Source organism: Papaver somniferum, unplaced genomic scaffold (assembly GCF_003573695.1).
Source record: "Papaver somniferum cultivar HN1 unplaced genomic scaffold, ASM357369v1 unplaced-scaffold_152, whole genome shotgun sequence".
NCBI classification, from domain to species: Eukaryota; Viridiplantae; Streptophyta; class Magnoliopsida; order Ranunculales; family Papaveraceae; genus Papaver; species Papaver somniferum.
Window position 1 is genome coordinate 127,869 of NW_020624598.1, and position 24,398 is coordinate 152,266.

The 24,398-nt window shown below is 37.0% G+C and overlaps 2 protein-coding genes across 2 annotated transcripts; both read left to right on the forward strand.

Annotated features, from left to right (window-relative positions):
- Nucleotides 1–9,206: 9,206 nt before the first annotated feature.
- Nucleotides 9,207–11,830, forward strand: LOC113336278 (60S ribosomal protein L23A-like). Its single transcript, XM_026582229.1, has 4 exons — nt 9,207–9,312; nt 9,399–9,443; nt 10,983–11,346; nt 11,493–11,830. The coding sequence occupies exons 2-4, from the start codon at nt 9,425–9,427 to the stop codon at nt 11,575–11,577; spliced, it is 468 nt and encodes a 155-aa protein (XP_026438014.1). The 5' UTR covers nt 9,207–9,312; nt 9,399–9,424; the 3' UTR covers nt 11,578–11,830.
- Nucleotides 11,831–12,220: 390 nt separating this feature from the next.
- LOC113336279 (protein pkiA-like) lies at nt 12,221–13,730 on the forward strand. Its single transcript, XM_026582230.1, has 3 exons — nt 12,221–12,391; nt 12,957–13,046; nt 13,647–13,730. Exons 1-3 carry the CDS (start codon nt 12,236–12,238, stop codon nt 13,701–13,703), a joined length of 303 nt encoding a protein of 100 aa, XP_026438015.1. The 5' UTR covers nt 12,221–12,235; the 3' UTR covers nt 13,704–13,730.
- Nucleotides 13,731–24,398: the final 10,668 nt, after the last annotated feature.

The following is a 24,398-nucleotide window of genomic DNA, read 5'->3' on the forward strand; positions in this document are numbered from 1 at the left end:
AAAAAAGAAAAAAACAATAAAGAGGCAAGAAAAATGTGTTGTATCATATTTTTTTTTTTATAGTTTTGTTCTTTCAATAAAGCCAATGGAAAGAAGGAATATCCATAATGAAGTTTCAAGCAACAAGGAATTTGAGAAAAGTGTTACATTGTCAAGATTCTACGAAGTTCAAGAGTTATCATCAAGAGTTGAAGATCGAAGACGAAGATGAAGACAAGGATTGAAGACTGAAGACGTTTTTATGGACGTTGTGAGAGTGGTGCTAACTGAACGTCGAACGGATAACGAGGTAAGTAAGCATATTCCCACCTTCGTTAAGTGGTTTATTTACTTTCTTAGAGATCGTCAGAAAAATGGGTTTTCAAAATGATAAAAGATGTGGGTTTTCAAAACAATTCGGAGGGTTTAGCCTTCCTACCATTCAAGGTATTGCAGGATTCTCTCTTCACTCCTACCTGGACACATGTGTGACCCATAAAAAGTTGTTTATTATTGAGAGCAACTTCATAAAATCCTTTCTTGTGAGGCAGAGTCGAGACTTTCGATCACTCCGAACCCGAATTTCTTTCCATAAGGGATGGTTATTTATCTCTCAAACTTTAAGGATGAGATTGTGTTCATTTATGTGTCTAACTTCTTATGACTAGTGTGCAAAATCTTTATGTCTTCTTAGCGCGTTGGATGCTATCATTTCGGAGAAATAGTTGTTAGAGCACTGCTTGGTCAAACTCGCATGCGTTGCCATCTCAAGCATGTTTGTCAATGTTAGTGATCAAAACTATAAGTCTTGATTTCTGGTCTCTTATACCTAAGTCTCGGACTAGGATAGTAAGTGTAGTTGAGCTCAAGGACTTCATGGCGATTCATCATACAAGTAGAAGATCTACTCAAAGAACCGGTGGAACTTCTCGACAAAAAGGTATGTGGAGACTTGAACTTATCTGTCATTCAAAAGTATATCTATTCTATCTCCTACTCTTTGAGACAAAAGTCGTATGCTATATATATATATACTAGATTATACACATTTGGTATTTCGAGCCGAGTATACCTCGACTATCTATATCTCGAAATATGTGTTGGTGAGCTTTTCGCTTCGACCAAGTTTATCTTTACCTAGTGACGAAAGTCATGAATGTTTCAATCACTTTGAAAATTGCTTTGACGAGAAATAATGTAACAACTATATAACATCCTATAAGAATGTTTCAATGATTGGAATGTGAGTTTAGAATACATAACCATTGGATTCCTTGAACCGAAGTTTTCGAACTTTGTTGATCAAGAGAACCGGAAGTATGGCAAGTGCCAAGTCCGCGAAATCAGTCCGCGAACTGCCGAAGTTCTCAAACCCGAGAATCTCTGCTGGAGTTGACCAACTACTTGCGTGAGCCAAGTCCGCGAACCGGCGAAGTTCTCGAACCCGAGAATTTGTGCTGGAGTTTGTAAACTCTATCCGTTGTCTTAAGTCCGCGAACCTAGTCTGCGAACTTGAGAAGGTTATATATCTAAAGATGATTTCTGAACTTAATCTTAAAAGATTAAGGAATGCATTTGCAAACCGTGGCTATTAAAGTTAATGAACCGATTCGAGTGAATCAAATCATCTTTGCTTCAATTGTGTCTTGTGTAGTTACATAAGATTTCCTTGCAATTGAACAACTCTCTTAACTAGTTCATTCGAGTCAATTGAACTAGTTATGGTGAAGAAAAACAAGATTGGTATGAAACGCTCATATTGTTAACCTCTTTGGGTAGACTATTGTTGAACCAGCAATGTACACGTTTGGGTGCTGTTAGCAAACCTAGAAGCGTACAGTCATTTGTGTATGGCAAGCTAAGTTTTCGATCTAACGGTTGAGAAATATTAGCTTGAATCTAAATCAGGTTTTCATCTAACGGTGAATATTGATAGCTTTGTAACTAAGGCAAAACCCTGATTTGAAAGACTATATAAAGGAGACATTTAGTATTGTGCAACTCTAAACCCCACACCTTACGTGTGATACTAGTTTGTGTGCTAGAGTCGTTTCTCCTTTAACTTTGGGTTTTCTTCTTTTAAAACCAGGTTAACGACTTAAAGACTTCATTGGGATTGTGAAGCCATACTGATACTACTTTTATCGTAGTTGTGTGACCTGATCTTGAATCTTCTATCGTAATAGTACAATCATATTTATTGGCTTGAGATCGTGAGAGTTCTCCGATAGGCAAGATATAAAAGTAATCACAAACATCTTCGTCTCATCGTTTGTGATTCCGCAACATCTTGTTTCGCTACCATACGAAGATTGTTGTGAGGTGATTGATTAATCTAGGTTGTTCTTCGGGAATATAAGACCGGACTATCAATTGGTTCCCGTTCGCCTTGATTATTATCAAAGGACGGAACAAAAATTTTAGGGTTTTTCTGTGGGAGACAGATTCATCCTTTGATAGACTTGTCTGTGTGAGACAGATTTGTTTATTATTAAAGCCTGCGATTTTGGGTCGTAGCAACTCTTAGTTGTGGGTGAGATCAACTAAGGGAATCAAGTGCGAAGTATCCTGCTGGGATCATAGGCGTTGGGAGTACAACTGTACCTTGGATCAGTGGGAGACTAATTGGGGTTCAACTATAGTCCAGTCCGAAGTTAGCTTGGAGTAGGCTAGTGTCTGTAGCGGCTTAATACAGTGTGTATTCAATATGGACTAGGTCCTGGGGTTTTTATGCATTTGCGGTTTCCTCGTTAACAAAATTTCTGGTGTCTGTGTTATTTCTATTTCTGCATTATATTTGTTTATATAATTGAAATAATACAGGTTGTGCGTTTAGATCATCAATTGGATTAATCCAACCTTTGGTTTTTGATTATCGTTGATTGATCCTTGGACATTGGTCTTTGGTACCGTCCAAGTAATTCCTTGTATTTGATTAGAACTCGAAGGATCTGCTTGAGTAAATCAAATCAAGAGAGAGATATAAACTCGTTGATATACTTTTAATTGATTGAGTCTTGTTGATTCTCTTGAAAGTATATTCGAGTTTGTCCATACAGATTGCTAAGCGAAATATTGGGTGGTGTTGTTAGACCCCCTCTTTTTCACTAGTAAGTTGGAAAAATAGGTTATGTGGGTATATCTCAAGTAAACCCTCACGAGACTATGACTTGTCCACTAGGGACACCTAGGGGTTCAAAGGCTTGTTATACATGCTAAGTGTGACAGTAGCCTCGACGATACGGAGTTGTATGTATGTTTTAGAATTGTTTAATTTGATTTGCTCGAGGACTAGCAAAGTATAAGTGTGGGGGAATTTGATAGGTATCATAAACACCTTGATATTTATCTATTGTTTATGCTTTCTTTGCGAGTTTTCATGTAAATTATGTATCTTATGTGTGAGTTTGAGTTTATTAGGTGCAATGAAGTCCTTTGGAGCAAAAAAAAAGAGGAGAAAATGTCCATTTGGAGCGAAGAGGCATACACATCAAGTCGCAGGCGAAAGAATGAGGTCATTCCGATGCCGTATGAGAAAGTTATGAGCAAAATCAGAAATTATGCCTATCAGTTCCCCAGAACCGAACGTTTATTGAGAATGAAGCAGAAAATTGTATTGTCAGCCGTCCAAAACTGACATTTGGAACTAGAGTCACTTTGGGGAAGCCCTTATCCACTGGAACGGTGCCTATATCATTCTTAGTTTTACTACACCCAACCTTTATCCCAGTTTTATTACACCCAAACCCCGAATTTGAGAAATCAATTTCTCATTCGTGTTACTTCCCCAAGTTCAGACAACTTCAGATGCAGAAATAGGTGATTGTGATGATGGGCGAATTGGTGAGAAAGATGAGAGAGGTTTCAGAGAAAAACCAGCTGATGCTGCGGTGGTTAATGGTGAAGATTTGAGTTTTTAAATCAAGGAAGAATATGGGGAAGATCGATCTTGCTGCTGTGATTATTGTGGGTGATTTTAGGGATTTAGAACTCATGCTCAAAGGCAAGAAAGAGATTAAATGAATGTATGGAGGTTGTACAGAGATGGGTTGGATTTCAACTTGTGATTAGTTCAAGAATGGAGATGGGAACTGTGAAGGTGTTGACTCAAGAATGGTGTAGATGAATGTTAGGTTTACATGTGATTGAAGTTCAGATGGATCTTTGTAGTTTGAGATAATGGGTACTGGTGCTGTTAGTGGATGTTGTTGTTATGAAGAATCGATGAGAACTGGTGTTGCTGCTCGAGTTTGAAGAAGGCAGTGAGGATGGTGGTGGTGGATGGAGTGAGAAGAATTATTGAAGTTGTAGCTGCAGTTAGAATGAATGGAATGGAGTTGGAGTTAAAGAAGTACATGCCTGTGATGAGTTTCACTTGGATTTGGTTTTGCTGAGATTCCAAAGGAGATTAGATGAAGCTAACTAGTGGCTAGTCAGGGAAGTGGTGATATGAATTGGTAAGAATCTCAGGTGTGGCGTGTTGATTAAATGGGTCGGATAACTGATGGATAAATGAGTTGAATTGTGACAAGGGAAGGCAGAATATAGTTGTTCTGCAGCTAAAATTGCTTGTGAATGAGCCAAGTCACACAAGAACAAGGACCTGAAATGTTGTTGTTGTGTGAGATAAGAACAAAAATGGTAGGAAGGAATGATTGTTGCTTCCAGAGAAGATGCAGTTGTAATAGGAAGTAGTGGTGCTGCAATGAAGCTGAAAATAATGTTGTAGCAGCTATAATTGGAGTCTGGTTGGCTGTGACTCCAGAGGTGGATATGATGGCAATGAAATTGAGTTTGCGCACTCAGATAGAGAATGGCTCAGGCTGTGGTACTGATTTGACTGAGATGAAGCTGCAGGTTATAATGAAATTGTGGTTGTGCTTGAAACTCATTGGCAGGGTTGAGTTAGGTTACAGAGAAATGACTCGACAATTTGGTGGTGCAACGTATGATGATATAGGAACTGAGATGGTGGATATGTTGGTGTTGTCTAGCTGTGACTAGCTGAGATGCAGAAACGGAACTGTGGTTGCAGCAGTACATGAAGAAGGAGCCGCAGTTAACACTGAGATTGTGCTGGTCTGGGTTGAAGGGAATTGCGAGTAAAAGCATTGTCGGTGAAGCCTGTAAGCAGATAAGGAAGGTGTTTGTGCTGATGGGATGGATTAATGGTTGTGTTGCAGCTTAGTTATGATGGTATCTACAACAAATGCGTTGATCTGGTCTATATGAGAATGAGGTTGTGGAATTGAAGCTTAAATGGATGAATGAGCTGGTACTGCAGGGGACGCACAATTTGCTGTTTGGTTGGTTTGCATGCATGAAGTGAAGCCTAGGCCTGGTAAATGGATGAATGGGTATGAAAGAAAATGATGCTGCAGGGAAGGCAAATGCTGGGAAAGAGTTGAGATATTGCCGGAATTATATGGTGGTGGAACAAGCTAAGTTGGCTTGTCAGTTCCACGTTATTGAGCCTGAAATTGAGTTGGCCTGAGTTGGACTTGGCCTGGCGTGAAAACTAAATTGGCCCGAGCTGGATTCAGAGGAATACAACAAGTCTGCAAAAGGGTTCTAATCTTATTTTCTAAGGGGATCTTATCTTTACTTCTACTTTTGTTCTAGGGTTGGTGAACATGATAGATTTATTTCTTCTTTGGATAAACTCCATAAACATGAGTTAGTTTTCTTTTGGTTATGGATTAATTTGATTTCAAGATACATGCTTCTTGTTTGCATAAGTTTTTTCTATCGATTATGATTCACTAGAAATATCGCCATGTATGATTGAATGTTTGTTTTGTCAAGTTGCAAATTGGTAGAACTCACATGCATATCTATTTCTAGATTAGGGTTATTATACGCAAAAGTGATAATTCCTGATTGCAAGTAGCATTAATATGATTATAGTTTGTAGTGATATATTCTTATGATCATATGTGAACCATAACCTTTGTTAAATCGGATTAGTGCTTTTACACGTTCGATTGCTTTGATTGGCCTGATTTCATTGAACTTAACGCATCTAGGTAATTAAACTTGATTAGTGCTTTTACACGTTTAGTTGTTCTCTTAGATAGAACTCATACTCGCATCTTTTAATGCGTTTGTTGATGACAAGAGGAAATTTAGCGGGATATTCTTGCGATCAAGGCATCCTAGGGCCTTTGATAATGAGAGATTAAATATCAATTCTATTTATTAGGACAAGAACGTGTTAGTGAATTAAAACGACTCCTTGACCAATATCTTCACATCTTCGATTTGATTTGTTTACTTTTCTTTGTTTTGCTTTTATTTTATTTTAGTATATAAAAATCAGAAAACCCCCTTGTTACTTATAGGAAACCATAACATATTGACAACCCAAGACCTCTATGTGGGAACAATCCTTTATTGCCCTTACTATATTTTATTTTTTGAGTAGTGAGAAAGTAATTTATTTTTTACGCATAAGACAACGATCACTCGTCACCTAGGAGCTTCGGATCTGGTAATGGGTCTTAAAAAGGAAGATCCTTAGCTGTGCTTTTATCATATATTTCGGTATTGTGATTAAAAAGTGAGTGTGTTTACCAAACAGTTTTGATCCTTTACTGTTTGGAGTACCAATCCAAAGGAATCTTGTCTTTCTAGTTGAAAGATTGGTAGAAGAAGTTATTGTGAACTATTAAGAAGATATACTAGATTTAGTCCTAAAGAGAACGCCCGTTCTGCTAGGATATCTAGTATCAAACATTTATTGAGAACTTCGGTTCTGCTAGATGTTATCAAAACAAGAACATTGATGAAGCTGAGTAACTAGGATTTTAGATTACTTAGTATCGTCTACACGAAGTTGCAGGTTTACTTTTTGTAGCGTCTTAATTCATTGAGTATTCAAAATTGTACTAGGTCCTGAAGGTTTTCTACAAGATTGTAGTTTTCCTCGTTAACAAAATTGTGGTGTGTGCTTTACTTTATTTTCGCATTATAATTGTGTTTATATTATAATTAAAGTAAATACACTTGTACGTTAACTAGGCACTTGATATTGATCTTATAGTGATTCGGTCTTGTACCGTAACTATTATCAAGTGAACATCCTGTTGTTGTATTGTCTCGATCTTGTATCCATAAAAGATCAAACAAGGTGTATTGTGATTCGCCACTTGGCTTTGATTTCTCACATTGTTAGGCCAGTCCGGACTAACCCTGTTCCAAGTGGACAATGTGTTGAAATATTTCTTTAGTGATCGTTGCTTAAAGAGATTTATACACGTTGGGTCTTGAATAGGTTGTGATCAAAATAAAAGATTGTGGTGTATTTGGGTACCTTGGTCTTTTCAGGTTCTAATTTTTTTTTTATTATAAAGTGAATTTGATCAGCTTAATCATTCTATGTAGGTATCATGTAGGTATACATGGAAGATAAAATATTCTGATATTATGAGTTGCAACTGCATAGCTAGCTGGAATCACTGCATGTGTGAAGCCAATAACCAATATTCTTATCTATTAGGAAAGTTTGATGTTAAGCTTCATAGATGTTTTCTCTATGCAAGATTTTTTACTCTATACAAGATGTTTTCCAGTAAATGCCAAAATTTTAAACATAACCATGAGTTTAATATTATCGATAGTTTCTAGAATACAAATTTAGTGGCATTTTGAAACGTGAGGTTTCCTTGACTTTATAGTATAGGAAGCAAGATCCGGGACAACATAATTTTTTTTTTGTTGGGTTAATGAGGAAGAGGACACAACATCTGGATTTGCATAGCTCATCATTTTTTTTTTTATATTTTTATTGCCTAACCTTTTTTAGTCTATATTTTTTCCACCAAAACTTCTCATGATGGTTAAGGTTAATTTTTTTTTTCATGAAACATAAGGTGCCCTGGGCTTTACACTTGATGGATATGATAACTTCCCCACATGCAAGTTTAATACTCTTCCTAAACAACCTCATTGAAAATCATCAGATGGTTTGTTTACTAGGCAGTCTACTCATGCAAGTTGTTGTTTATCTACTTATGTACTTTGTTGTCTACTCATGCAAGACAACAAAGACTACACATTTGACTTAGCATATGCTGCACAATAAATTATTGGAGTTTATAGTTTAAGGGTGATAAAAGCAACTCAAAAAAAGTACTACTTCCAGAAAACGATGAGTCTTTCACTTTTCTGATTGGCCATTTTTTGGGTGAAAGTAAAAAAAGTGAACCGTTTCTAAGGCGAAGGGAGTATTAGAGTTCAAAGCCTAGAATAATAATATTTAGATTATTATGCTTATTAACTTTAATGGTGGGTTTGTTAGTAGAATTCACCGTTTCCAGGAATTATAGGAATTTATGATTTCATGAGATTATAAATTCTGGAATTCACGTAAATTTCTTGTGTGTTTGGTAACTTAATTAAAATTCCTAAAATTTATAGAGTTTTTTTTTTTTTTTGTATGAAAGTCTTTGTACCGTTTGACATTACCCCCAAATCTTAAAATCCCATATATATGGGATTTAGAATTTAAAAAAAGTGGGTCCATAAATCCCTTTATAAGTTTCCCAGCAAATCTTAAGGGGAGGGGTCGAACTCCATATGGAGGATTTGCTGGAAAACTGAATCCCGTAGGAAACGTGATTCCAAGAATTTAGGCAACCAAACATATAAAGGTAAACGTAATTCTACCAAATCCCCTGGACCCATAAATTCCACCTTTAAAATTCTACATCCAAACCCACCATAACATTCTTTAACGTTGATAATAAAAATATATGTTATATCTCTACTTTTAGCAAAAGACTAAACCCTGGACGGTTACGACACGGGTTATATCCTACACCATGTTTGTTTACTCCTGACTCTTCTGAGTCGTCTAGATCTGATTGAAATCACCTGACTTGAGTCAGATCTGACTCAATATATTTGTTTTGAGTCAGTTCTGACTCAACTGACTCAACGGTTTGGTCCCATGAATTAGGAGTGTTTTGTTACCTGACTCAAACGAGTCCAAATCAGGAATAAGATCTGAGTCAAAGGTCGAGTCAGATCTGATTCGAAGTTGAAAACAAACAGTCCGACATCTGACTCACGAAGAATCAGTGGTGGATCAAATCCAGATCGTGAGTCGGATGCAAACAAACACCGAGTCATACTCATACCATGATTCCTGTACAGTAACTCTTTCAACCTAACACACGGAACCACATATATTCCTGTCCAACACCCAAACACACTTGTCATGTTTACAAAAATGCCCCTGACCATCTCCTCTTTCTTTACAAAACCCTAATATAAAATCACGGCCTCCAGTCTACCAGCGGCGGTTCCTTCTTATCATCAATCGAAAACCAGGTTCGTCTCTCTCTTAGGGTTTCGTTATAACAAAATTTCTCTCTTCATTTTATGATTTGCTGATCTTTTTAGGGTTTCAATTTCAGTTTGAAAGAAGATTCAGTAGCTAATAATGGCTCCTCCATCTAAAGGTAATTTTCTTTTCAGATTCCACAGCCTATGCGTAGCAGATTCATGTTTGAGTATGTTGGGGTTATGATATGATGATTTGATGAACCCTGAATGTGTGTATTGTTGTTTAATGGTTTGTTTGTGTGTTGTAGGATGTTGGTTCATCTTTCTGTAGTGGTTGATGTTTTTGTTTGAATATTATGAAGCTTTCCTAGCTTGACTGTGAGAGGTACTGTGAGAAGGATACTCTTAATTTCTATTGTCTCCAGATTTTAGTGTGTAGAATGATCCGAATTAGGTCCCTCTGTGAACTGGAAGTTTGTTGTTTACTGAATCTGACTGCACAAATTGACGAGTCACTATCTGAAGAAATCAGTTTGTTGCACAGCCATTTGCAGTTTAAAGCATATTTTCTTGAATTAGTATCGTGCTAAACAACCAGAATTAGATTGAATCCATAGATTGGGTCTATTTTCCATAAGTGAAGAATAAACACTGTAATGTATTGGATTGACCAACGATGGGGGAATATCTGGTAACATGATCTGCTAAACCCTTATCTTTAAAGTGACATTTCAGCACACCTTGCGATCCAATTTTACAGAATTACCCTGTCAAGGGTTTCTTCTACTGCTTCCTAAGATTGTTTTGCGCATATAACATTTGCACCAAGTCAGTCATGCTGTTGCTTAGTGACTTACAGTGCTGGAGATTCAAACCCATTAAAGGATCACCCATGTTAGCCAGATATGTGAGAGTAACCACCCATGGATAGGAACTGCAATTTGAGCCCCTGCACAAGAAAGTGATGCAACTGCAAAATCTGTAAACAGTACACTTAGAAACATTGAGTCCATAGTTTACTGCAATTGAAACCAGGCTATCGTCAGTAACCTTACTGCAGTCACTAAGATCTCTCCAAGCCTAGACTAGGAAGTAACTGACGCATCTATGATATTTACTTAACTGCCCAGGCTAACCTTTGCTAAACCAGCCTTGCAGTTTACATCCGAGGACAGAAATCCAGTACTGTAACTCCACAAAGACCACTGAGTTCTATGAATGTTTTGTTTGTGTGTTTAGGTTTTAGCACAAACTGAAGCATGCATTTTTGGGGTTGTACTTGTATCCTGTTATGTTGATCTTGCATTTTGTTGAACTATAATCTGTGTCGTATCCTGGGTTTTTATCAGGTTTGGATGCTGATAGTATTGTTTCATGTTGAATGCTGCCATTAATTAGGGATTTGTTGGTATTTATTGGCGATGTGATATTAATATAACTATTAGTATGGTTGCTCAAAAAATAGTTGGTATTTGCTAGGATAACCAATTGAAACATATGTATATTGTTTGGAATGATGATTTTGTATCCTTAATAAACTGTTTATCTCTGTAGACTTGCTTTAGTATGTTTAGTTATGAGTTAGTATGTTCGTTCTGTATCCACTGGGTTTTGATTGGGATGTCTATTTTGTTCATCATATGAAGCATATGTTTGGGTTGCTTTGGTATATTGGCTGTAGATCTTGTGTCTAATATCATTTGCTTCTCATGCAGTTGCTACAAAGAAGGCCGACCCAAAGGTACAGGCTTTGAAATCTGCCAAGGCAGTCAAAGCTGGAGCATCAATGATAAAGAAGAAGGTTAAGAAGATCCGTACATCAGTCACCTTTCACAGGCCAAAGACATTGAAGACAGCGAGGAAACCCAAGTACCCTCGTATTAGTGCACCACCAAGGAACAAGCTTGACCATTACCAGATTTTGAAATACCCACTCACAACTGAATCAGCAATGAAGAAGATTGAAGACAACAACACCCTAGTATTCATTGTTGATATTCGTGCTGACAAGAAGAAAATTAAGGCTGCAGTCAAGAAGATGTACGATATCCAGACTAAGAAAGTGAACACCCTTATCAGGTAAGCTCCTAAATAATTCTTGAGTGCTTTGACTTCAAGATCAATATACCCATTTGCAACTAGCTACATGGTTCTGAATTTGATTGTACCTGAAAACATATTGCCCATGTACTAACTCTATTGTATCGGATATCCTGTGACTTCAGGCCTGATGGAACGAAGAAGGCTTACGTGAGATTAACTCCAGATTATGATGCTTTGGATGTCGCAAACAAGATTGGTATTATATAGATTGTAGCTGTGTTGTAAGCAGTTTTGGCAGTAAACTTTCAATAGATATTAGACTCAGTGATGTTTAAATTTATGCAGGGTCAATTTGGTTCTGTTTAATCTCTATACCTAGCGCCTTGGTCCTGTTTAATTTTTATATCCAAGGCCTTGTTATTTTGCTTTAATGAGATAATGTTGTCTAGTAAAAGATAATTTATGGTAATTGGACGTTCCTGACTCGAATGTCTTTTAAAATTGATTTGGTTACAGTTTCTGATGAAGAGCCTACAACCATGGTTTTTCTACAGGCAAGTGGTGACATTGTGCAGATTTCCATAATAATCCTTCTGTGATGGATAAATTTGATGTTCTGAGAAGCTATGAAAATGTGCCGTTTGCTAGTGGTTTGAAAAGCCAGGCAGATAAAACTGACTGCAATACCGTAATATACTCTCCAACCCGAGTCAATTAAAGCTTCCCGGCCATCTTCACCTAGATTGTCAGCCTCATTGAATTCTGGTAACAGAGATTCGATTCAGAAGCATGTTCTGATCATATCAGTGTCTGACTCTGACACATAATTTGAATTGAGCTCCATCAGAAGTAGGCACTTATGTTCACTACTGTCTTGCACCATCACACCACCACCTGAACCCTACATCATAACACCGGACCTCAAATGTTTTTCACACCAAAAATTAAAACCAATTTGGATTTATCATTTATTCCCGCTTTCGGAAAATTTCCCCATTCTCTTCATCTCTCTCTTTTATGCAGATTCGACAAAATCATAAACAAGGAAATTCCTTCTAAGGTGGTTTATGAGGATGATAAGGTATTTCTCTATGTCTTAATGTTAATGTTAAGTCTTTCAATTAGTGTTCTTATTACACATGGTAATCTTGGTTAGACTCCAAAATATATGCTCTGTGTCAAAAAATTTATCCAATTGACCAAAAGAACATAGTCTGCACATTCACTTGTTTTCTTGAGTATGAAGCTCAAATGTATGGATAGATTTCTGTGAGCCTTTAGAGCGTTAAGACTAATCTGATTTTTGGAATGACATTTTATTTTTCGTAAGAATGTTTTGCCATTGGTTAATTTTCTTATATCCTTTGCTTTTCTGTCCTCATTCAAATGTACAAGAAATTGAAGTAAATGAAAGGCTAATTAAAACTTATATAGCGTCTTTTATCTTCTTCTACATTATGTTCTCTCACTTGATTCTACTTATATTAATATTTGTTCTTGACTGAAGTTTCTTCATTTATATTCATACATTTCAAACGGGACGCCAGATGGAAACTCGAGATTCAACATTTATAGTAGATTTTGACAGTATACATTTTGAATTAGTAAGATATATCTCTTAATCTGAGTGCTCAACACTTCAACAGGTTCTTGCATTCAGAGACATAAACCCAGCAGCTCCTACTCATATCTTAGTCATCCCCAAAGTGAAGGATGGGTTAACTGGCCTCTCACAGGTACTTTAATTTATTTTTTTCAATCTCAAAGATGTTTAACACTTACGAAAGTTCGAACAGAACACTTCTTACAAGCAATTTCAAAATTGATTTTCCTAAGAAGATCTTATATCCCCAGAATTTACATTATTACCGTATAACGAATAACTGGGTTAAATCCCCTCTTGCTTTAACATTACCGTATAATGAATAACTGGGTTAAATCCCCTCTTGCTTTAACATATTAGTGGTTAGTATGCCACATGAAAAAGATGACGGTAATTCCAATTTCTACAAATGTGGTGGTATTAAGCTAAAGATGAAATGAAGCATAAACTATTATGTATGAGATTTCTTCTGATTCTATTGTGATAGAAAATCTCTGGACGTTTCTTTAAATACTAGTTTACCCCTTACTAGTGCAATCACGTTGTCAGACCTGAATTCGGAAATCTAGTTCACCATCCCCCCTCTTGATAAATTCGTCAATCTTAGGAAAGTCATTTAGTATTTTTTTCATGGAGGAAGCTGTTACCGTATTCATTACTTATCTTGAATGGGCATGTCAATGACGTTTGGAAATTGAATAATTGAAACTGTATTAGAAATCCTCTTGATTAGGTTCCTTGTGGAAGTATGACTCGGGCAGAAAACTCACTCCTCTGTGGTGCGAGTTAAAATAACTTGGAGATATGTCGGCGAAAGGTAAGAGACATGTAGGATCGGAATCTCGCAATGAGAATGTTTCAGCACAGTACAACAACGTCGCAGAACAATTTCAGAAATGATAAAATAAATGACGTCAGCTAAGATCACGAGAAAGATATGATAATCCTGCAAAAATTAGAGAGTTTGCGAACTTAACATCTGTAAGGTTGCGAGAATGTCGCAAGCCATACCCGAAAATAAGGGACAGATTAGCTGTCATCCACTATGTATTTCCTTATAAATAGTCGTTCGAATTGTAAAGAAAGGAGATCTTTTTTTGAGTAAGAAACAAGAAAATAGGAGAGAGAAAGTTCAAAGCAGAGATCATTCTTAATTTCTTTATCTTTTCTTGTAAGAACATTCAAAGATTAATCAATAAAATTAAGAGTGTAAACCTAAAAATGAGTTGATGAACAATGAAATCATATGAGGGGTGTAGTGTAGGATTTCCTGCAACTACATAATGGCGCTAGAAACAGGGAGGAGTTGAAGATTATTCTAGAAAAAGCTAAAGATTGATATTGAGATTTGTGAAAATTTAAAGTGATTGATTAAGAATTTTTCATAATTTCTTGCAATACTGTTAACATTGAAGAAATGGCTAGAAGAAGAAATACATCCGAACAACCGACTACTATTAGAGAAGCAAAAGAATTGCTGGAAGAGAAAGAAGTGAAATGGGAGAATCTACTAGAATAAGAAATAATAGAGAAAATCAAATTCAACCGCCAATTCAACAAACACTAGTTCAACAGAGGAATACAAATTATGATAGGGTGAGCATACACACTTGGCGATCAAATTCAGCTGAAGAAATAGAAGAAGAGCAACAAAACAGAAATTATAGACAGGAAGAGAGAAATCAAGAAGCAGATGAAGGAATAATTCATGGAGGTGAGGAAATTGGAGCGTTAGAAACATTGAGACGAAGATTACATGAAGAAAGAAGAGCTGAGGCAGAAGAACGTGTGAATTTAACAAGGCAAAATCACGAATTAAGGATGGAGAATATAAGACTACATAATAGAAGATCGAGAAGTATTACAAAATCATATTCAAGATCGACTAGAAGAGAAATGAGGCGAAATTCACCCACAATCAATGCTGGAAACAATATTCAAAAAGAAATATCAAATCCTAATGAAGAATATCGTGAAAATAGAGAAAGAACTGATGATCGTTACATTCCACAAAATGAAACTTGTGATAATGGGCAAATTGGAGGAAATCAAGAGAACGGACAAAATCAGGGACAAAATAACCAAGATGGCAAAGGAAATCAAGAGGAAGAAAGAAGAATTTTACATGTGAGAGAAACTCAAAGAAATCAACAGACAATTGAAGAAGAAATTGAAAGACATTATGCCGAAAAAGCACGTTTAATCTGCGAACGTGAAAGATTGAGAGCGGAAATGGAAGAACAAGAGCTTCAGGAGACAATTCGCCAGAATAATCATGACAATCGAGAAAGAAGGCGTACACAAAACCGGAATAACGACAATTTCAATGAGGAGTATGATAGAGTAAAGAGAATGGATGAAAGACATCGAATTGAATTGACAAGAAATGAACAAAATTATGGAGGGGAAAATGAAAGACATCATCATTTGCGAATTCAAGATAGAGATGAGGAAGACAATCGCAGAAGAAGACAAGATGAGGATAATGAAGAAGAGATGCAAAATTTTGCGAGAGAAGATAGACGTGAACGCAGAAGAAGAGAAGCAAAATTAAAGAGACCAATGGATCAAGATTCAGGTGTAAATAAACAAATCTTGAAAGAATTAGAAGAAATGAGAGGAATGCTAAATAACAGAGGAGAAGTAGGTAGAAGACAATTGGATGAAGCAATAAAAGAAGCTGTGAAAACTCCATTTACAAGGGAAGTACAATTAGGAGGAATACCACCGAAATGCAATTTTCCCGCATTAAACAACATTTTTGATGGAACAACTTGTGCAATTCAGCACATTAAAGCCTATGTGAGATACATGTTACAATGGGAAAATCATGATGCAGTATTGTGCAAATATTTCGCATCCAGCTTAACAGGAGAAGCGTTAAAATGGTTTGAAGGTTTACCAAAGAATACAATAACCTCCTTCAGTTATTTGCAGACTACATTCTTGGGGGCATATATAAGTAATAATTCCTCACGACCTGGTATAGAAGATGTGTTTGGATTAAAACAAAGGGTTGGCAAAAGTTTGAAACACTTGACTAAAAGATGGAGAACTATGTGTAGCGAAATGGCTGGCCGTGTAGATGAGAGATATCTCATATTATCATTTATCAATGCCATGTTTGCAACAAACCTATCGTATGTCCAAATTTTCAGAGTCAAGAATACGATTACAATGACTGAATTGCGAGAACTTCAAGAAGAATACATTGCTCTAGAGGAAAGGCAAAATGAAATGGATCATATCCATTTGCGAACACCAGCTCACAAACAGCGAATGCAAGCTTATTACCCAAGCTAATAAATACAGTGGCGAATACTTCACAAGTACAACAAGAGAAAGTGACAAGCAACAGTCAGCAGAAATTGGTAGCTATGGGGAGCTGAGATCAAGAAGAGTATGAAAGAGAAAGAAATTTCTACAATCGTGGAGGAAATAACAAGATTCAAAAGCTCGATCAACCGCAAGAAACTTATGGAGGTCAAAGGCAAAACTATAATAAAGGACAAGGAAGTCACAAGGTAATATGGGAAGAAATCAAGATGCCACCTCTAAATGCAAGTGTGGAGAGAAGATATGGGAAGCTATAATCTTGATGGAAAATATACCAACACCGTGGAACATGGGAACGGAACCACCTCCAAACCACAGAAGTCATGAATTTTGTTCTTATCATCATTTTCATGGACATACCACAAACGATTGCAGAAATGTAAAAAGAATTATTTTGAGAATGATAGATCAAGGAAAACTAAACGACTTTCTGGTAGGGCATCCGCAATCTCAACCATTACCACCACAACCAGAACATCACAAAGTGAATACGATGAAAAAGAAAGAAACATTCTTCATAGAAGTTGGTGAAAAAGCAAAAAAACTATTGTGTCACTCTATCGTACACTCATATAAGACAATTGAAGATTTTCATGATAATGTTTTGAGTAGAGTGTTCGCAAGAGATAATGACGGAAGAGAAATTATGAATATTGCGAAAATCTCGCCACTAGAGGAATGACAGAAACAGATCATTTCTTTTACTGCAGAAGAAATTCCCGAAGGAGAAGAGGTGCATGACAATCCATTGGTAATAAAATTAGAAATTAATCCAAAACCAAAAGAAGATGAGGATGATGAAGCTGAAGATTTATGGGAAATCAATAGAATTCTAGTCGATACTGGAAGCTCTGTGAACATCTTATTTTATCATACTTATATAACCATGGGTGGAAGAGATGATGATCTTATACCATCAACATATAAGATATATGGTTTTAATGGTACTGCTAACAAGCCTAAAGGGGAGGTTACTTTGCGAATTCCATTGAAGGGAATATCTTCTGAAATCTCATTCCGTGTCGTTAATGTAGAATCACCTTACAATGCGTTAATTGGTCGACCTTGGCTACATGAGATTCTAGGTGTAGCTTCAACTTTCCACCAGTGCATCAAATTCCCTCACCCCAGCAGTGTAGGAATCATAAAGGGAGATTGGGTTGAAGGAAATAGGTGTTACGAAACTGAGATAGAATCTTGCGAAGGAAGAGCAAACAAGAAGGAAAACTGGCGACACAAAATCAAAGATGTACAAAGAAGTGACAGGTTGATGGTGGACACAATCGAAAGGAAAGGAGAAGAGATGTTGCGAAATTAATGCTAGCTCAGAATAAAAATGATGAATTTACCACTACCAAGGAAGCAGTAGCAGGAAATAATAAAGAAGCAGAGGATGACAAAGGTAATAAAAACAAGAAATGTATGAATGATTAAGTTGTTGCGATACTCTCGCAATAAGTAAAATTCTCAAAAATACATTTGATTGAACAACAAAATTGAGATTGCGAAATTCAAATACAATATAATGATTTGCGAGACTCTCGCAGAGATAATGAATTTTTACAAAAAATAATCAGAGAAGAATGATAAAAGAGAAAGAGGCGAACCTTTATGGCGTACACCCTAGTTCGCGAATACAATTTCGCAAGAGGCAAATGTAAGACCTAAAGTACGTCATACAAGGAGGTACCTGTTGCATGGCTCAGGGAAAGGCTACACCACCCCCGAAACCTGAGTCATGGAGATTTGGGGTCAATAAATCCCATCCGGGAGAGGCACCTTGGATTCTCAGCTTAAGCATATGACTTGAGTTGGGCGAATAAGGTAATAAGGACTCTCCCAAGGAGTGCAGATATGATCAAGGCGCCGAGGTACACGGTTGAGTCAAGAGTTCCAGGGACATTTGAAGCGTACCTTGCCATTCTTGACAAGTCTTGGCTTATACTGCACTCGGCCTGAAGAAAACCCCACTTAGGGTGCAGTCTCGTAACCATAAGACTTATAGGTAAAAGGGATAAGAGGCTGCGAAAACAACTGGTTGTTGTTAAGACTGGATGGGAGGAGCTAACCTTGTATGGTAGAAGTACGCCTCCTTGAAGGGGCAACCAGGGGGGAGATAAGGGTGGCACCCTCCATTAGGGAGCTGATAAGTGTCTAAAGACGCAAATGTCATGAGGCTTTTTATTCGCAAGGGTATTAAGGCTTGTCATATTTGTGCAACAATCCTGAAGAGGCAATAATACAAAAGAAAAAGATAAGACGAGATCAATGGTTTTTCGCATGAAAGTGCGAAGACGTCCTGCGATTTCGTCGCACGACGACAATGTCATGGGGCTTTATTTTCGCAAGAATATTTAGGCCTGTCATATTGTCGCAACATTCCTGAAGAGGCCATAATACAAAAGAGAAAGTTAAGGCAAGATCAATGGGGTTTTGCATGAATGTGCAAAGACGTCCTGCGATTTTGTCGCAATGACAAGAGGTGGCATAATAAGACCTTTAATTAGGAAGGAAAAATAAGACCACACAGGAATGATATTTTGAAAAGAAACAAAATTTACTTCGCACAAGATTGCGAAGCTATACAATAAGAATTTTTTTATGAAATCTCTCATTTGGATTCAAATAACAAAGGCAAGTATGGGAATGTATGAAATTAGAAAATGTTATTTGCTTCCATATGATAGATTTACTCAAAGATTCAAGATATAATGATTATATTGATTAACTGTATTGCAAAGAAGAATTATTTTAATGCAGGTCAAAATGAAAGAAACACAAATATACATAAAGAATAAATAAATGTACAAGTATTACAAAGAATCAAAGAAAGAAATAAAGACTACTTCTTGGTTGATCCTTCATTATCTTCATTAGACTTATTCCCTTCTTCGTCTGCGTCAGAATCTTCATCATCATCAGAACTTCCATCACTATCAGATTCTTCATCGTCAGCTTCGCTATCAGAGATAATCAAACTGGGAGTATTTTGTGGGATTTCTTCCAAAAGACAACGATAATCAGAATGTGGGATATTATGGTCATCACAAACCATTTGGATAGTCTGATTGCGAAAATGCATAACATCATTCTTAAAATTCGCAACAATGATCTTGATTTGATTCTTTAATCTAGAATACTTGTCGTTGCGAGAAGAAAAATTCTTTGCGAGTTCCTCCTTTTCAGCTTCGAGTTCTTCAATATTTCCACGATATCTATTTTAAGAATCTGCGAGCAAAAGAAAATCATTTATTAACTTGATGAGAATTCATAAGAAACAAAAAATTAGTAAATAAGAGCATTTAGTAACCTTCTCTGTCAGAAATCATATCTCTAATCAAGGCTGTATGCTCAACTTTAAGACTAACATTTACACCTAAGTCTTTTCTAACATCATCTAAGATTTTCGCAGCCCAAACAAATTCATCCTCACTACTTATAAGAAGACGAGAACGAATTTGATTTTACCTTTCGCAGAGTTCGACATTCTTGCAGTTAGCTTCATCTCGTTCAAGTTGAACTTCAAGAAGAGCCTCTTGGAACCTCGCCAGAGCCTTGGCACCTTGATCAGATATGCGATCTTTATCATCTATGAGACCACTAGTTTTGGTTCTTAACTCATTAGTTTTCTCTTTAGAATCAAGAAGGAGACGCTTAAATCGATTGCCTAAGCCTAAACTAGATCTATGATCAATTTCTAAGAGGCGAAATTTAGATCTAAGCTCATTTAGAAAAAGAGAAGAAATTCTATCATTTGAGAAGCTATTTAAGGAATTGTTAAGACGCTCAAGAAGGGTATTATTATCCAAGGCATTAGGAAATGAACGAAGAAGGGTAGCTTCATCAGAAAGATCATAAATGTCTGCAAAAAGGATTGTTTAAATAAGATAAAACAACAGGATGAATGAATAAAGAGAAAAGAGAAAAGTAACATACCGTAAAGCTGATTATTAGCTTGCTGAAGACTATAAATTTTGTTCTTATACGAGGAAGAATCAATTTCTAATTTTCTGTTTTTCTCGCAAAGATTCTTAATTTCAGCTTCCAATTATTCATTCTTTTTGCGAAATTGAAGATTTTTCTTTTCAAGATTTTCACGTCTTCTCTCTAGATATGAGGCAACAGCAAAAGAAGCTTTTCCAGCCTGCGAAAAAATATAAAAAATATTAATATAGAAAGAAATTTTGAATTATAACAATGAAGAAGTAAAAGGATAAAAATATACCAGACTATTGAGAGAATGCAAAAAATCAGGAGTCACGGATCTAGAAACTCCATGAAGAGAGCTATCATCATCCAGTAAAGGAACATCGCAAAGGGTAGCGAGAGCTTTGCAGGTATCTGCGAATTGGCTATCTCCCATTCCTTGTAGAGAATCATAAAAGAGGCCAGATAACTTAGCCATAGAAGATTCAGGTGGAGAATCTTCACTTGCAACAATATCATCGTTGTCCTCATCACCCTTATCACTTTCAGAATTTTCGTGAGGAGGAATATTTGAAGGGGAAGAAGAACGAACTTTCCTTTTCTTTGGAGGAGGACCAGTTTATTTTTTCTTGCGAAGAGCACCTTTCCCTTTATCTCCAATCTTCGCAACATCAACAGATTCTTCTACTTCAGCAATAATCTTCACACACAGATATAAATAAGAAATGGAAGCATGGAAGTAACAGTACTATTTAAAATCATAAGAGAAAATTTCTTACGTCATCTGTGTATGAGCGAAGAGCTAACATAGTACTAGATTTCCCAGTCCTGTTATAACTATCCTTCATTTTTTGGATCTGCGGAATGTCGCAAGAGTTAGCGAACAAAATAGTAAAAATCAATAAAGAAATATAAAATGAGTTAAAGGGGAGAAACATACCTCTTTCTCCTTCTCGGGCCAAGAGAAAACCCAAGGTTGATAAGCAGCGAGATTCGCAGGAAGAATATTTGACCCAGCAATGTAGGGTCCTTTTAGCATCAAAGGAAAAACACACCATTTATCATCTTTGGATTGGCGAGGAGTTGTGTTTTTACCAGAATGCCAATCAATATCTTGCATAAGAATTTTGGCTTCATCAATATTATCTTTCCTTTTTAAGCGAATACCCCAGCGAGTATTCTCTTTCTTCATGGAGATAAGTTCATAGTTCTCAAAGAAATTCGCCACTGTATACTTCTCAGCAACTATCTCTAGGTTTGCGAATTTAGGATCCCTAAGTTATTTGGAGTACAGAGATCCTCTACCAGCACCACAATTAGCGAACTGTAGCATCAGACGGATGCAGTTCCCACTCAGTTGGAAGATGGCTCGCGAAAATCCCGAATGAGCGAGAATTTCATAAAATTAAGGAAGATCTGGGTTATAAAGAGGAATAGGGAGACCTGCGAGAATCTGACCTAGCGAAATTATGATTGATTGATCATCACAATATTGATCAGAGAAAAACTTGACAGAAAGACTTGATTTGGCATTCTCACTAGGAATGGTGGAGAGTGTGAAACCTTTATCAACAAGATCTTTTTGGACATCTTGTAAATTCTTCTCATATCTATGACCACTTGGAGCCATGTTTGAATATAAAGTATGGGAATGTATAGAAAGTAAAAGGATTGAAGGAAGAAAAAATTACAGCAGCAGAATTGGCAGAAGAATAACAGAGTTGCAGAGATGAGAGAATAAAAATAGAAGAGAAAGTAAAAAAGAAAAGTGGAAAAAGGGGGATCGTAGCCATTGATGAGTGCCAAATATTGTATATATTTATCCCTTTTTGTTGGCATTTAACTCATCTTTTGTGCATTAATTCCACATTTTATCCCATATTCTGTATTTTCATTGTTTTCAAGAATAAATATTTTTATTAATTAATTTTGCATTTTTAGGTAATAAATAAAGTCTGGATGACTTGCGGAGCAAAAAGAGCAGAAAAGTAGTGAAAAGCCGGGAGAAATCACGCAAGGAAGCCGCGAAGAATGGTGCGCACAACCTCATTTTCTACACACAAAAACGCCTCCGTTCTCAGCCATCAGATCAGTTCTCAGAAGCATCCGACGGTCGCTCCTTCATAGAGCATCAAAATCTGAAGTCTATGCCGAGCACCACAGCGCTGAAATTCCAAGCCATCAGATTAGATGGTAGATGAATCCAACGGTTTCTCCCTTGCTGTTCATCAAAGTTCGATATCTCCGCCTTACACTACAGCACCTAACCTAATCTAGCACCGTTCGTTTCGTTGTATCCCTTCATCCGACAGTCGCTCCTCGCTTGCCTCCGCATCACCGTCCGATCTACCTACCATCTTCGCATCTCGCAGCTCAGAGTCACAGAACATCAAGACTCGATGGATCCGCCTCACACACTAGCAACCTATACCTATACCCTAAACTCGACCCATTCTTCTCCTCTTTCTTTCCTCTTCCACCCCCTCACCTCTGCAGAGACACCATGTCCTGCCACCACCAAACACCATCTCCTGCCTCCACCGTACCAGCCTTCACTTCACCCCCATCTCCACTGCCAAACCACCCACTTCCCCGACATCACAGACGCCACCATCTCTCCTAACTGTCAAGTTAGTTCATCCATTTCACGCCTCTCACTGATGGCATGTGAACTCGAGGAACTAGGTTGATAGCTAGAAATTGACGCAATTGAAGGCATGGAGAGGTAGAGAAGGACAAATAGAGTTATGGGTCGACAACAATTTCAGAGAATTAGGTGAGATTTCTCCAATTTCTAAAAGCCCTAATTTCTCAAATTTGGGGATTTTTATTGAAAACCCTAATTGTCTGTGGGTATAAATATGGGTGTGGGTGTGTTGTAGAAACCATGCTTGGATTAGCCAACATCCAGGACTTTCATGTCCTGTTAATTTCAGTTAAACTTTAGTTCAATTTCAGTTAAACATGTTTGGATTAGCCGACATCCAGGACTTTCATGTCATGTTAATTTCAGTTAAACTTTAGTTCAATTTCAGTTAAACATGTTTGGATTAGCCGACATCCAGGACTTTCATGTCCTGTTAATTTCAGTTAAACTTTAGTTCAATTTCAGTTAAACATGTTTGGAGTAGCCAACATCCAGGACTTTCATGTCCTGTTAAATGTTAATTTTAGTTCACATGTTAATTTCAGTTATGTTCATGTTAGTTGTGTTAGTATCCTGTTAGTTCAATGTTGTTAAGGTTCTGTTAGACTCTAGAATATCTTGTTAAATGTTCCTGTTATGTTTACACTTGCTGTTAGTTTGATGGAATGCTAGGCTAGATACATTTGAAGCATTGGTGTGATTGTGCAATGGAAGAAATCAGTGCTCATAGCAAGCTGATTATCTTGCCATTCTTGTTGTATGCTTAGGTTGCACTGTTGATTGAGCATTGGGAGAAATTAGTGCTCATAGCAAGCTAATTCTCTTGCCGGGGAAAATTTTTAGAACCTTTTAGGGGACTGCCAAGTTATTGGCGCCGTTACCGGGGATAATTTTTAGAACCTTTTAGAAGCCTACCAAGTTTTTGGCGCCGTTGCCGGGGATTGGTGCTGTGTTTTTCGTGTGTTTTTCTTAGCTATTTTGCATTTCACTGCATAACATTTGCATCTGCATCTGCTTCACTTCATTTGCTGTTGGACCTGCTGTTCTGAACCTGTTTTTCCTCTGCTGGGACGCCACCAAGGAAAAGAACCAAAACCCAACTGGGTTTTTGCAACAATATCAGAGCAGCTGGACTGTGCTTAAAAGGTAACCCATTTAAGAGAACCCGAATTGTGGGCTTCCAATTTTTTAATTGTGGGCTGTAATATTAAAGCCAATTTTTGGGCTTCTCTTATTTTCTGTTGGGTTTGTAATAATTTAATTTGTGGGCTTGTATTTATTTTGTGTGGGCTTGTTTAAATTCTTTCATTGGACTTGTATTTTGGACTCTGGGTTTAAACCCAGCTGAGCTTGTAACCGATTGTGGGCTTGTTTCCACTCAAGAGTGGACCCCGAAACCAAAGTTTTAAAACAAACGTCGGGCCTTAACCAACTGGGCCAAATTAAACTTTCAAAATTAAAACTTAGTGTTTCGTGGGCTGCAGCCTTCCTTCCATTCCATTAGAGGACAACAGTGGGCGTGCTCCCAATTCAAAAACCAAATTTTATTTTCTTTTTCTAAAAAAAAAAAAAAAA

Coding starts and splice junctions, on each gene's coding strand:
- LOC113336278 (XM_026582229.1), top strand. Junction 11,347..11,492: donor AAAGTGAACACCCTTATCAG/GTAAGCTCCTAA, acceptor CTGTGACTTCAG/GCCTGATGGAACGAAGAAGG.
- LOC113336279 (XM_026582230.1), top strand. CDS start 12,236: ATGTTTTTCACACCAAAAATTAAAACCAATTTGGATTTATCATTTATT. Junction 12,392..12,956: donor TGGTTTATGAGGATGATAAG/GTATTTCTCTAT, acceptor ACACTTCAACAG/GTTCTTGCATTCAGAGACAT. Junction 13,047..13,646: donor GGTTAACTGGCCTCTCACAG/GTACTTTAATTT, acceptor CCTCTTGATTAG/GTTCCTTGTGGAAGTATGAC.